The sequence below is a fragment of the Mus musculus genome, chromosome 11 (genome assembly GCF_000001635.26).
Source record: "Mus musculus strain C57BL/6J chromosome 11, GRCm38.p6 C57BL/6J".
NCBI classification, from domain to species: domain Eukaryota; kingdom Metazoa; phylum Chordata; class Mammalia; order Rodentia; family Muridae; genus Mus; species Mus musculus.
Window position 1 is genome coordinate 109,596,559 of NC_000077.6, and position 14,831 is coordinate 109,611,389.

Sequence of the window (14,831 nt, forward strand, 5' to 3'; positions counted from 1 at the left end):
TTCCTACCACATACAAGCTCCTCCAATCTTAAACGCCAGAAACTTAACACACAACGTTAAGTCCTGAGACTTTAACCAAATTTAGTATTCCAGCTTATCACCCAAATTGAGAATTCTATTTTTAAAAAATGACATAATAAAACACCTTCTTTGTAGTTCAGATGGTCTGACTAGTTAGCCAGGCAGACATACCAAGTCCTAACCTGCTTCTAATTATCACACCTACTCTGTAATGAACAGTCACAAAAAGCATTAGGGGTAAACACCTTTCAACATTGGATACATGGAATCTCCCACGCATCTGTCTGGCATGCCCCGGCCCATTTGCTTACATGGGGCTCCCAGGCATGCTGCACAGCCTTCCCGCAGGGACCACAGATTCTCATAAGTCCATCTGTCTCTATTCAAATGCGTCTTCAACTCAAACGTCATAAAGACCCCAAAGCGTACCCCGGGCTCAGGGCTGTCAGGCCAGGTGAGAACACAGCTTAGGAGTGAAGCATCCTGGGGAGGGGAGAGGCTCAGGTCTATTACTGGGACTCACCTGTTGGGTTTGAGGGAATATCCAGGACGGTCTTCAATAACTTCATATCCTTAATGTTGTGGATATAGATGGATTCTTCCAGGCAGACCAGCAGCCTCTGTAATCAGACAGAGCCATCAGTCTCCCTAACAGAGCCCATGAAAAGGGGCCAATAATTCTTGCTCACGTTCCTCTCAGCCCTCACTAAAGGAGCCCTGCCTAAAGGAGGAAGACTGTTAACGAAGCCCTTTGAAGGTTATGCTTATGAAGGTAAACAGACACAGCCCACGGAGTTGAACAGATGCTTAAAATATGAGATCCTAAATTTTACTTATCGATGTATCCCTCCCTCCCTCTCTCCTTCTCCCTCCCTCCCTCTCTCCTTCTCCCTCCCTCCCTCTCTCCTTCTCCCTCCCTCCCTCCCTCCCTCCCTCCCTCCCTCCCTTCTCTTCTTTCTCCCTCTTTCCTTCCTTCCTTCCTTCTTCCTCCCCTCTCCTTAGAATGTGATGGTTCAAGGAACCTCTGTTGCTCCATTCCCACACTCAATGCTGGTGACTGAGTTCTCCCTCTTACCCAGGCTTCTCTACACCCTCTGCATCGGCCAGATCTTAGATTTTATCCCTGTCTCTCCATGCAGATTGTACACCACTAATTCAAAAATCCCAGCATGCTCCAGTGAAGTTTGAGCAATGACGCTCGAAGTCTTGGAATTTTTTTTTTTTCAGATTTGGTAAAGTCTGCGTAAATATTTCAAATTCTGAAAAGCTGAGATCTGGTCTGAAGCATTTGGCACCCTTACCTGAGATGACCCATCCCAGGTCCTTTCCCCTCCCACTCTTCTCTAGACCACACTCCCCACAGTCCACAGTGCCCATGAAGGATATCCCTCCCAGCCCTCCATTCCAGTCCTCAGACTCTTCCTGGAGAGTGATTTGGGGTGTCTCTGAACAAAGACTCCAGCGATAACTATGCACACTCAAGTTTGTGAGGCTTTGCTTTTGGGCCAGACACTTGGAATCCAAGGTTCATCTGCGGGAAGGGCAGATAACTAAACCTTATAAAAAGGCTGCAGACCCTCCTCCAGGAAAGCCACGTGTTCTCAATACTGGGAAACTCTCTGCTGGGCATTGTACCCATTGTACCCAGGGTCTCGCCTATGATAGATGGCTGCTCTGCCACTCAGCCCCATGCCCAGCTCTCTTTGTATTTTGTATTCTGACATGGGGTTTCACTGAGTTGCTAAGGCTGGTCTCGGGTTCACTCTGAAGCTGGGACAACAGTGGCAGAGACACTCGGCCCCTCCCCGAACCCTGACCCCACCTGCAGACACTCTTGTCTATTTTAATTAAAACTCTGGCCATAGTGCTAAAGCTGTGTAAGAGACGTCAAGAAGGCAGATTTCTGAGTTCGAGGCCAGCCTGGTCTACAGAGTGAGTTCCAGGACAGCCAGGGATACACAGAGAAACCCTGTCTCAAAACCATCTCCTACCCCCAAAAAAGAGACGATTCTAACTAAATTTCAAAGTTGGGATTAATGAGATGGCTCTGTGGGAAAAGGGACTTGTTCACGTCAGAGGACCTCAATCTGACCCCCGGAACCCACATAGAGACGGAGAGAGAGAGAATCAACTCCACACACAAAGCTGTCCTCTGACCTTCACATGCTTTCTGTGGCACATGCACATCTGCCATTACACACATGCATGTGCACGTGCGCGTGTGTGCGTGTGCACACACACACACAGACAAGCTTTAAAACTCAAAGGGGGGGGGGGCTGGAGAGGTAGCTCAGCTGTTGAGAGCTCTTGCTGCTCTTGTGGAGGACCTGGGCTGGGCTCAGTTCCCAGCACGCATGTGGCACAGGTGTCCTCAACTCCAGTTCCAGGGGGCCCTAGGCCCTCTTCTGTCCACCTTGGGCATTGCATGCATGTGGTGCATGAACATAAACGTGGACCAAACATTCAGACACAGAAAACAGTTTTTAAAAACCCACTTTAAAATAAAATTTCAAGGTGGGTGACAGATGTTGCCACGTCTCTGGAAAGTAGCCAGTCACCAGCCACACCACGGTTTGTTTTTGTCCTTTCTGTGTCTGTTTCTGTTCTCAGTTTCTGACAGGCCCTGGAATCCCCTTCCAGCCCTGCGCCCAGTCCTCAGGAGAGCCAGGCCCTGACAGGTGCATCCTGTAGGAACGTCACCGCCTTCAGGCTAGTCTGACCCAAACAGCATTATTTCAGTGCTGTTGGCTCTGTGGGCTGCTCATCTGGACCCCATTGGGTCACCACCATGCAGGCCAGAGACAAGCAGGAAAAGGGAGGGAGACAGGAAATGCAGAGAGGGAAAGAGGAGGTACTTGTCCTGAGTCCCACAGGAGCTGGCTTCGGGGACAAGCACAAGCTAGAGACTGCTCAGTCACACCTGCCTTGCCTTCAGGTAATCATTACCATTCACCTGGTAGCCCAAGCTGGCCACAAACTCCCTATGCAGCTGGACATGACTCTGAATTTCTGGGTCTCCCACCCCCACTTCCCAGAGCTGGGGTTATAGGCGTACCTCGCCAATTTGGCTTCTCTGTGGTGCTGGAAACTGAACCTGGGGCTTTGAGTATCCTAGGCAAACACTCTGCCAGCTAAACCACACCCCCAGTCCACTTAGACTTCCATCCTATGTTTTATAGGTAACTAATCCTTTTATCAATCAAAGAATCAGACAGTTAAAGAATCTGCACCACAATGTAGCCTCAAAGGCTTCAATCCAATCAACAATCAGACAACAGGCGGCAGATGGTTAAATAACCACAAAAGCTTCCAAAGCTAACGACATCTAGTTTATGGCTGTCATTCAAGAAGATACACATCTGCATTAAACATAATAGGAATGACACTCACTGAAAATGGCATACCAGGACTCCTGAGCATCTCCTCTGTGCATCTTCCCTGGTCATACTGACTCATGTTCTCTCTCCAGCATGGCCATTGCCTGGCCAAGCTCACCACCTCCTCTTGGGGCAGGCTGGCACCTATACAGATAGGTTGAGTCTCTGGCAGTCGGTCTGTCCTACGAACTGCCTCAGGACATCCTAAAAAAAATGAGGAAGAACTTTTCTGGTCTTGACCCTAGGCAGTAAGATTTATTGTGCTCGTGGTCTTGCCTCTAAGAATGGCATAACTGAGACTAGGGTGTGGTCCCCCGGGTCAGCTCTTAAATCAGTAGGTGAAACTGACCCTCTGCTGTCAATGTGGCCCTTCCTGGTCAGCCGGCTACTCAGTCTCACGGTTCTGTTTTCGTGGCTGACACCCACTTCTTCCCTGCCACACAGGGCAACCTGGGACATCATGCAGGCAGACCCAATGGTCTATCTCCTAGCCCTTGGGTTTTTGTATGTGTTTTGTTTCGTGCGAGTGTATTTGTTTTTGAGACAGGTTCTCATTGCAGCCCGGCTTCCGTGGAGTTTGCTATATAGCAGAGGATGGCATTGAACTTCTCATCCTCTACGTCACCAGTGCTGGGATTATAGACATGCATCATCACACCTGGCTTTCTGTGGTGCTGGGGACTGACCCAGGGCTTTGTGCAGGGCAGGCAAGCACTCGTACACCAGCTGACCTTTATTCCTGGCCCTGAAAGCAAGGGCTCCGTTTTGTTTGTTCCGAGACAGATTTGCACTCAATAGAGCCCTGGCTACCCTTTGCTGTGCAATTTTCCTACAGTGGTCGCCTGTGTGTTAGGATTACAGGAGTACACTAGTAGGCCCTGTTTGGAAGCATAGATTTTTGTTTCTTTGTAACTTCTTATACAAATCTCTCACTTTCCTTGTTTTTAGAAAGGAGCCACACGTCTGAAGACCTGACACTGACAGGATGACTACTGTAGAGCAATGCATGCTGTGGTGGTTTGAATATGCTTGGCCCGGGAAATGGCACTATTGGGAGGTGTGGCCTTGTTGGAGTAGGTGTGGCCTTGCTGGAAGAAGTGTGTCACTGTGGGTGTGGGCTTTGATACCCTCTTCCTAGTTGCCTCGGAGCTAGTCTTCTCCTGTTTGCCTTTGGATGAAGATGTAGAACTCTCAGCTCCTCCTGCACCATGCCTGCCTGGATGCTGCCATGCTCCTGCCTTGATGATAATGGACTGAACCTCTGAACCCATAAGCCAGGCCCAATTAACTGTTGTCCTGGTCATGGTGTCTGTTCCCAGCAATGGAAACCCTAACTAAGACACACGCCTACCCGGTGCCCTTTGCCTTTCCCCTAAGCAGGTGTCTCCACAGGACCTGTGAGACCTCCTTGCGGCAGATGAATCACCTAAGCCAAAATTAAGTCCAAAGACTGGCACCTTTTAGAAAAGAAAACCCAGGACCTCCTCCTGATCGATCAAGTCACCTTGGAAGGCAAAAGGCTTAGCAGCGCTTCTCAACCAGCGGGTCTCATATCAGATATATACACTACGGTTCATAACAGTAGCAAAACTACAGTTAAGAAGTAGCAACAAGAGTAATTTTATGGTTGGGGGTCATCGCAATGTGAGGAACTGTACTAAGAGGCCATAGCACTGGGATGGTTTAGAGCCATTAGGCTAAGGGAAGGTACAGCCGTTGTACAGCTGTTAGCTCGGGCTTACTGCTAGCTCCGGCACTAACTGTGAAGTTCGGCTGCCTACATCTGTGTCCTCTAGAAGATGGGGGTGAGAGCCTGAAGCTAATGAGTGTTCTGGGGAGTGGCGGTGCTGCCTAAAGTCTAACAGACTCAGACTCAGCCCTTCCTTGCCTCATGCTAATGAGACTACCTGAGAGGAAGAGCAAAATCATGCCAGCAAATTCCATAGGGACTATGCGACAGCTCTGGGTGTGATAACACTTGACTATGTCAAATAAGTCTTAAAAGTTATTAGTTAATTATTGAAACGTTATTAATAATAGTTCAGATTCAAAAAGAGGAAGGGGGAAGAGGGGAGAAGGAAGAAGAGGAAGAAAGGGAAGAAGAGACAACCACTGTCCTTAAGGAACGCCGCGTTGCCCACTCCTGGGAATACGGAACAGTGTAGATAGCTCTGCATATCCCAGGAAGGGCCTCCTGGTTTATCCACTTATATAACAGTTAGGCAGGAAACAAACGTTCAGGAGCTCTCTTCCATCAGGTTTCATAGCAATGAACAGAACTGCCCCAGCCCCTGCTCTCAGCGGACCTACTAAAACCCAGTCACTCCAGGGAGACTGTGCTAACACACTAAACACAGCCTAAGTGTTAATGCTTTTAAACGGCACATCACATATTCGAGATGAGAGGAGTTCCTTTCAGCAGTGAAAACTCTGGAAGAATACATCCTTAAGGGCTAGCTGGAGAAACCGTGGGTCTAGCTCAGTGATAGAGCCCTCAGTTAACATGCATGATGTCCCAGGTTGCCCTGTGTGGCAGGGAAGGAGTGGGTGTCAGCCACGAACACAGAACCGTGAGACTGAGTAGCCGGCCGACCAGGAAGGGCCACATTGACAGCAGAGGGTCAGTTTCACCTACTGATTTAAGAGCTGACCCAGGGGGACCACACCCTAGTCTCAGGTATGCCATTCTTAGAGGCAAGACCACGAGCACAATAAATCTTACTGCCTAGGGTCAAGACCAGAAGAGTTCTTCCTCATTTTTTTAGGATGTCCTGAGGCAGTTCGTAGGACAGACCGACTGTCAGAGACTCAACCTATCTGTATAGGTGCCAGCCTGCCCCAAGAGGAGTTGTGAGCTTGGCCAGGCAATGGCCATGCTGGAGAGAGAACATGAGTCAGTATGACCAGGGAAGATGCACAGAGGAGATGCTCTTTGCCCAAGATCCCAAGTTCTGCTACACTATCTCCAGCATTTGATTCTTGCTTTAGAGACTTGGTTTTGTTTTGTTTTGTTTTGTTTTGTTTTGTTTTGTTTTGTTTTGTTTTGTTTTAAAGACAGAGTCTTATGTATTATGTAGTCCAGTCCAGGCTCAAACTTGCCACATTGCCAAGAAAGATGGCTTTCTGATTCTCCTGCCTCTACCTCATGAGTGCTGGCATCGCCGGCTCCCTCCTGAGTTTATCCCGGTATCTCAGGCTCACACCACCATGCTGCTCTGTCTGTGGGTGCTGGGGGATCAAACCTAGGGCATTCCACCAACTGAGCTATACCTCAAGGATGTTCACCATAAAAGCTTTTATTACACTGATTTATTTCTGTCTGTGTGTACACGCAAGTCTTGCATGTATGCGTTGGTCAGAGGACAACTTGAAGAGTCAGTTCTTGCCTTCAACCATGTGGGTGGTGGGGATTGAGCTCAGCTGACCAGTCTTGGTGAGCCATTTAGCCAACCCAAAGACGTTCATCTTTTTTTTTTTTTCCCCAGGACAGGGTTTCTCTGTATAGCCCTGGCTGTCCTAGAACTCACTCTGTAGACCAGGCTGGCCTCAAACTCAGAAATCTGCCTGCCTCTGCCTCCCAAATGCTGGGATTAAAGGCATGCCCCACCACGCCCGGCTAAGACATTCATCTTTAGAGATGGTTTTCTTCTGCTCCAATTAACAGAAGGCTGGACATCTTGTGTGTGTGGGTGGGTGGGTGGGGGGCATCTCCTCACCTGTCGGTTGAGCCGAATAGACAAAATGTTGCTGGAGTAGCTGTAATTACAGATCTCAGTGCCTTTCTTGAAATGGTAGACGTTCATCTGCCGAGGTTTTGTGTGACTGACCACTACAACCAGGCTGCTGGAGAAGAGGCGCTCCACGATATACACGTCAGGGATTTCATCTGGGGGGTGGGGGGAACAGAAGTGAGGTCACACAGATGTCCTCTGAGAGAACAACTGGCCTCTGTGACACTGGGTACCACACAGGCTAGTTTACAAGGTCTGGGTCTTGCTGATAGGTACCCTTCATCAGTAATGTCCCATCCTGGCCCCAACAACAGGCTTTAACTGTCTCTGGGAATAACAACACTCCCAGGGACCTCCTCAAATACCTAAAGCAAAGATTATGCTAATGACTAAGACTCTAGAGCCCCACCTTGAACACCATAGCATAGTATAACTAACACCCCCCCCCCCCCCGGCCTCACACACACACACACACACACACACACACTGACTATGTATATGCATATGTGTGCATACCACAACACATATAGTGGAGATCAGCAGAAACCTTGCAAGAGTCGGTTCTCTCTCTCCATAGTCCTGGGGGATGAACTCAGGTTGTGAAGCCCGGCACTGAACAACTTTACCACTAAGCTACATTGCCAGCTCCCTCCCTCTTTAAACAGAATTTTGCTCAATAGCCCACACTGGCCTTGAACTCTCTGATATTTCTGCTTCAGGCCCCGAATTACTGGGTTTTATGGGTGTGCACCACCATACGTGGTGCAAGAAAATGCTTCTGTACTCAGCAGCGAAGAACAGCAATAGGCCTCCAGAATACTACAGACAGGCCTTTGATGTCTTTCGGAGGCCATCTTGCCAAGTGTCTTTCTTGTTTGTTTATAGGAAATCCCACTGGAAGTATGACATGTGACATATACACAGTAAAATATTCACCAAAATGATATGATAATAACAACATTTTGCAAATATATTAGGGGCCAAGGGTGCAAGAGATGGCTGGGTGGGTAAAGTGCTTGTCATGCATAATGGGGACTTGAGTCCAAAGCCCTATGGCCTATGGAAAGCTGGATGTGGGTGGCAGCTCGGGTCTATAACCCCAGTGTTCTAGGAGATTCGACACTGAGGGAGAGAGAATCCCAGGAGGCTTGCAGTCCAGTTGACCCAGGATACACAATGGCAGACAACAAAGAAATGTCTCAGATAAGGTGGAGGGGTAGAGACGGGCACGTGGGAATGGCTGCAAATCCTCTTTCACACGTGTCTGTCACACACAGAGATCAAAAATAAATACAGCCGGGCGTGGTGGCGCACGCCTTTGATCCCAGCACTCGGGAGGCAGAGGCAGGCGGATTTCTGAGTTCAAGGCCAGCCTGGTCTACAAAGTGAGTTCCAGGACAGCCAGGGCTACACAGAGAAACCCTGTCTCGGAAAAAAAAAAAAAAAAAAAAAAGTAAATACAATGTAAATAAATTAAGAGCCCCAATTATTATTTATCAAACCATTTTCTTTTCAGAAAATACGGAGGTGAAATATCTGTCACTGTGGCAACAGCATAAATTATTATCCCTGAGAAAAATCACTGTCACATTTCATACTCACTAGAAATACTTCAACATCTTCAATATGGGTTATGTCGATATGCTCATGTTACGTCATCCAGACATATAAAACATGTCCCTACTAAGTGAATGGTGTCACCAGGCTACAGAGGCACTGACAGCCAAAAGAAGCGACAAGTGACCTCTGGGTTGACAATGCCGTAAAGTGATCACCATGAGCACAAATATATAGAAAAGTATCCACACTATGAGGTCAAACAAGGGCTTTCTTCTTACAAAGCAGAAAATGTCACCCAAGTTATTGCCAAATTTCAATAAGAGCTCCATTGTGGCTTTTATACGAGACAATGGCTTGTATTCAAATCTGCACAACACCGGCTCTTTAGGTTGATGGCTAAGACAGAAATCAGAGGCTCAAGTCTGAAGTCTAGGGCTGGGGTGTAGCCTTGGTGGTCCAGTGCTTTTAAGAGGCCCTGGGGCTCAATCCCCAGGACTCCAAAAAGAAGAAAATTAAGAGTGGGGGAAAAAAAGATTAACATCTAGACAGGAGACTTCATATCCCCACAACAATCCTCACACACACACACACACACACACACACACACACACACACACACATACACACACACACTTACTGCTTCCATGGACTTGGTCAAGCTGCTCCACAGAACTCAGAGAAAACAGCTTGTAACCGGCCTTGGTTCCAATCGCTAGGGATCTGCGGACGATAAGGATAACACAGGGATGACAACAGATCCCGCATCCCTCTCCCCCGGGCTGCTGAGCTGCAGGTAAACACACATCTTCAGGGCTGGGATCTTTGATAACTTAACTCAAGACAAAGCAGGTTCTGGCAGACGTTCATGAAGGGAAAAGGTCAAAGGCGACTTTTTGAGAGACAGAAGCTGCTTGGGCTCTGTCACCAAGGGAAAAATGTTCAGGCTCCCTCAGGTCTTGTTTTCCCAGCTGGGCAAGCATAGGAACAAAAGGAATGTTGAGGAAGTCTTTGCATCTACACCTCTACGATGCTTGGGGGAGGTAGCCTTGTCATTTGTTTGCAAAGACCTCTATGGGAGGATGAGTTATTATCCTCGTAGGTGTCCATGCTCGCATGTGTATGTGTGTGTGTGCGTGTGTTCACGCATATACAGGGTTAGGGGTGTGTGCTGAGTGTTTCCACATGGCATGGGAGCTCAATGGATAGGCAAGGCCGACTGGCTAACCAGCCCCAGGGATCTGCTCATTTCCACCTCCATTTAATTAATTAATTAATTGTTGTTATTATTACTACTAACCTTACACACATTCTGGGGATCGAACCTAGGTCCTCTCGTCGACTTAGCTATCACCCCAGCCCCAATTTTAACCCATAAATAAAAGGGAGGCCTAAACCAAAGCGGCCTGCTTATTTTTTTTTTTTTTCCCCTCAACTTGATACAAGCTACAGATGACTCTGGGAAGAGGGAATCTTGACTGAGAAAAGGCCTGTCCATCAGACTGGCTGGTAAGTGAGCCCGTGGGTTATTTTCTTGATTAATGAGCAATACGAGAGAGGACTCGTCCTGCTGTGGGTGAGCTCCATGCCTAGACAGGTGGTCCCGGGTTGTGCAACACAGCAAGCTGAGTGAATCATGAGGAGCAGGCCAGTGAGCAGCCTCCTTCAGCCTTCTGCTTCAATCCCTGCCTCCAGGCTCCGGCCTGGAGCTCCTATCCATACTTCCTTTCATGATGGATGGGAAGCTATCAGGCTAGCGAAGCCCTTTCCTCCCCACATTGCCTTTGGGTCCTGACGTTCATCATGGCAATGGAAAACAAACCAGGACACCAGGTATCCCTGGGAACACGGTGACAACAAAGGAGCGACAGGGTGTGACCGCAGTCCTGGATAGTTAATCAGAAGGACCCTATGTTTGAGGCCAGCCTGGGCTACATGACAAGACTGTATCCAGAGAATGGAAAAGAAAAAGAGAATACATTGCCCTAATTGGCACTTAAAAATGTCCTCTCGCCTCTCCTGCTTTGATCTCAAAAAAACAAAAAAACGAAATGAGACCAAAACCTTGCACAGACTGCTCTCGGGATGAGCTGAGTGATGTGACCACAAACTCCTCCGCCCTAGGAATATGGAATGTGGGTATTGAAATGGGCCTTCCAACCGTCCAGTCCAGCTCCTTCTCTTAAACCAAATATATACCAAGCCGAGGATCATTCTTCAAGGGGAGCATTATACTAAAATAAACAACTTACAAGCCCGGATACCAAGGCTCTTGTTTTGCTACCTAAAAAAGAAAAAGTCACGTGATCCCCAACCCCCACCCCCAGAATTCCCTTTTCTATACAAACTTTTGTTCTTTCCTGGGATGTAGAAACGAGCAACTACTGCCAGCTTCGAATCCGCTTTTAAGATGGCAGGTTCTAGGCCTTAGCCCTCCAACCTTGGAGGACTAGGATTTGGATAAACACCAGCCCTTGTTAAAAAAAAAAAAAAAAAAAAAAAAAAAAAAAAAAAAAAAAAAGGAGGCAAGGAGAATCTTTGAACTCTAAAATACACTGGAGTGGTTACTATTTTTGGGTTTTTGTTTTCTAATGCAGAGTTTTCATGTAGCCCAGGCTAGCCTTGAAAATTCGCTAGCTATGGAGCCCAGAGCTTTACTCCTGCTAGACAAACATCTACTTAGTAGCAGCCTCGGCCCTGATGATGGTTTTTAAGCTTGCTTCTTATTGGTGTAGGCGCAGTTAGTTGCCAACTGAAGAGGTAAAGCTTTCAAGTAAGGAGAAAGGATACTTCAGAGCCCTGAAACAAAACTAAAGAGACCTGTAATCCCAGCACTTGGGAGGCAGAGGCAGAGGGGCAGAGGGGCAGAGGGGCAGAGGGGCAGAGGGGCAGAGGGGCAGAGGGGCAGAGGGGCAGAGGGGCAGAGGGGCAGAGGGGCAGAGGGGCAGAGGGGCAGAGGGGCAGAGGCAGAGGCAGGAGGATCTCCAGTTAGCTGAAAGCATCCAGGGCTACACAAAGCGATCCTTTCCACCCCCGCCCCAAACCAAACCAAAACAAGCCCCACCAAACAAACTAACCAAACGACTCAACAATTTAAAGTGGGTGTCAAGGGCTGGGGAGGTGGTTCAACCATAGTTTGGTAATCTGCATTTGAACCCCAGACCCCATGTAAAGATGGAAGGAGAAGACCCAGCTCCCCAAAGTTGTCCTCTGACCTTCACATGCATATTCTGGCCAGTGTGCCACCCCCCCCACCCCCCCCCGGGGCCCCCCCCCCCCCCCCCCCCCCGTCCTGTGTGCGTACACACGGTAATAAGTAAGTTCAAAACCATCATTTTCAGGTGTGAGTCCTGATCTCGGAACAAATGGGTTTCTTCATTTAATGCTTGTGAAAGAGTTTCTGTTACTCGTACTGCCTCTGGGGTTGTGGGTTACAGTGGTCTTTTCGCTTTTGCCTCAGTAGTACCTAGGATTCCTCCCAAGGTGCTACCCTCAGAAGGGTCCAATTTGTGACAAAAGGGCGTGGCGATCACTCCTTTGTTTTAAATGATTGTTCTATGACCAGAAATAACTCCATATTAAGGAATTCAGATTTGTATCTTATGTTATCTCTAGGTCCTTTCTGTAAAAACAAAATTCTCATTATTACTCATAGAAGTGGAATTGGAGACAAATCTCAACCAGTATTCAAGTTTTAAAATACAGTTCAGGTGCCCAACCCAGTGACAAAGCATTAGTGTGGTGGACACTGGTAAAACCTGACTCTCTTTATCTACCTTCTCCACAAAGACTGGCTCTCCAACTCAGCTCACACAGATAGAAAAAGACACACCAATTCACCTAAACGCATCCAGCAAGGAAGACGATTTATTTTAAAATTCAATGTCATACCCTCCAGGGCTCCAAGCAACTGACTGTGACAAGACCTTTTATTTATAGGCGAGGCAGAGCTGCCCAGCAGAGCCTTCATCCAGAAAAGCAGAGCTGACACTGGGGACGGAGGAAATCAACTCTCAAAGCAAGTTCCAGTGTTTGAAAAACAGCATTCTTATCTGGCTGTTACTCTGTATTGCTTAATAAGTAGAGTGGACAACAACAGTTGTTTTCCAAATCCAATCACAAAGTATAACTTAGATGATTTACTGCTTGTAATCAAACTACACCCACCTCCTTAACCCGTGTTCAATTGGGAAGGAAAACATTGTCCAGCATTTCAACAGACATTCTGGTGAACAGTGTTCCACAGGCAGTGCAACAGAACACTCTTGCAAAAGTGTCTTACAAAACATCAGAATTTGATCTATTCTCTCATGCATTTAAGTCTCCTCTTAGGAGATAATCCCGCAAACAACTCAACAGGTTTAAAAACAAAGACATACTAATTTCAGTGCCTGCAGGCTGGCATATAGCTTGGTGGTTGAGTCTTCGCTCAGGGTGACTGAGACATTGGGTCTTAGGCTCAGTACCCTGCAGGCTCCCTACCCCTGCCCTGCTCACCCTATCACACAAGGAAATGGGGCTGGACTTGTCTGGCATGTATAGGGTACCCTGAGTTCCATCATCAGCACTATACAAACAGAGTGTGATGGTACTTCTTGTAATGTCAGTATTCCAGAACGTGAGCCAGGAGGATGAAACTTTGACATTCATCCTCCTCTACTAGGGAACTTGAGGCTGTCCGGATTACATGAGACAACGTTAAAACCAAGCAAGAACAAAATCCCAAGAAAATGCCACAAGGTACCCCACTTAATAGTTTGTGCATATTACATATCTATGGCTATGGGGAGATGTTGTAAGATGTACTTTTTTATTGTGGGTTGTGGTCAGAGGCAGCCTGAGAGTCACTCATGTAGCCAAGCTGTCGAATTACTGGATTATATGATTACACACACAGATTTTTCAAACAAAGACATATTGTTCAGAGCAGGGGTTTTTCAAACAGAAACACAAAGGGAATGAAAACCAGGGCTGCTTATGGCCTTAATTACACCAACGAATGAATGTTCAATATTAGCACAGTTCAGCTAGCAGCAGCCAAGGCACAAGCCTGAAGCTGAGCCCAAACCAGGAACAGAGCAGAAACTGGTACAGCCGGAAGTGGGACACTGGGAAGTGGTCATCCCTGCCCTGATGCTTCAGGGCTCCACATTCCAAAGAGATTAATCCATATGGTCCCCAGGCTGGCTTGCACAAAAACAGGGAAGAAAACAGTAGCTTGTGTCTTAAGATTCAATCCTGCAGATGCCTAGAACTCAGGCAAGCAATCCCTTGTTTATGGACCAAAGTCTAAACGTTGACCATCATAGTGAAACATTAAAAAGCCACTTAAAAGCAACAGGGTGGAGCGCCTGCTTCAGGGATGGGAAGCTGTCTGGGGCAGAGAAAGGGCTCCTGAGCTTCCAGGAGATTCCTGGGACTGGGTGGACAGCGAGTAAACACAGAAAGGCAAATAAAGAAAAGCTTCCTACGGCCAAAGAGACCAGCCAAGATGCCCAGTGCTGGGGCTGGTCGGGCCACAGGGATAGACTGACTGTTTGTCCGAGGCCCTGCCCAAATGCCACGTTGAGATACTCAAGGACAAATGGTAAAGTTTTTCTTCATCTTTCCGACTCTCTGCATCCTCCCTCTTGAGTCAAGTTGCACATTCCTCCCTTCCCTCACCTTTGTTTTGGTCCCTGATCTCCCTTTCGGTCACTAGGTGGCCCACACCAAGTCCCTCCCCCACATTCAAGGTCCCCCCTCCGCCCTCCTTGCTGACTTGTTTGGGTCACCCTAGCCGGCTCTTTCTGGCAGGCGCTGGCTGGCAGTCGTCTGGGTGGGCTCAAACCCCTACAGCCGAGCAACGCCGCGACACAGGCTGCCCTGCCGAGGTACCATCGGCGCGCAGGCCCCGGCTAGCCACCAGTTGCGTTACAGGACAACACCCTTTGGTGGCGACATTCTGTCCCCCACTTCCCTGGCCAGGGGGCTGGCGCCGTGGCTTACGTGCAGTCTTGGTTGAAAGAGAAGCAGCTGAGCGCCGCCTCCACTCGGCCCGGAGGGGCATCTGCGGCTTCGGCCTCCATCGGGGGCTCGACCCGAGAAGCCGCAGCTCTGAGCGGGGGACAGCCACCTCAGCAGCCCGCCCGCGCCGGCTCCGTGG

The 14,831-nt window shown here is 48.3% G+C and overlaps 1 protein-coding gene across 1 annotated transcript in view; it reads right to left on the bottom strand.

The window, feature by feature from the left end:
• The window catches only part of Wipi1 (WD repeat domain, phosphoinositide interacting 1), a 37,869-nt gene extending 23,038 nt beyond the window's left edge, over positions 1-14,831 (bottom strand). Inside the window, exons 1-4 of the mRNA NM_145940.2 lie at positions 14,675-14,831; positions 9,327-9,409; positions 7,115-7,284; positions 545-641 (exon numbers count right to left, since the gene is read on the bottom strand). Coding sequence (NP_666052.1) covers positions 545-641; positions 7,115-7,284; positions 9,327-9,409; positions 14,675-14,754 — 430 coding nt within the window. The 5' untranslated portion in view covers positions 14,755-14,831. The remainder of the gene's footprint in view (positions 1-544; positions 642-7,114; positions 7,285-9,326; positions 9,410-14,674) is intronic.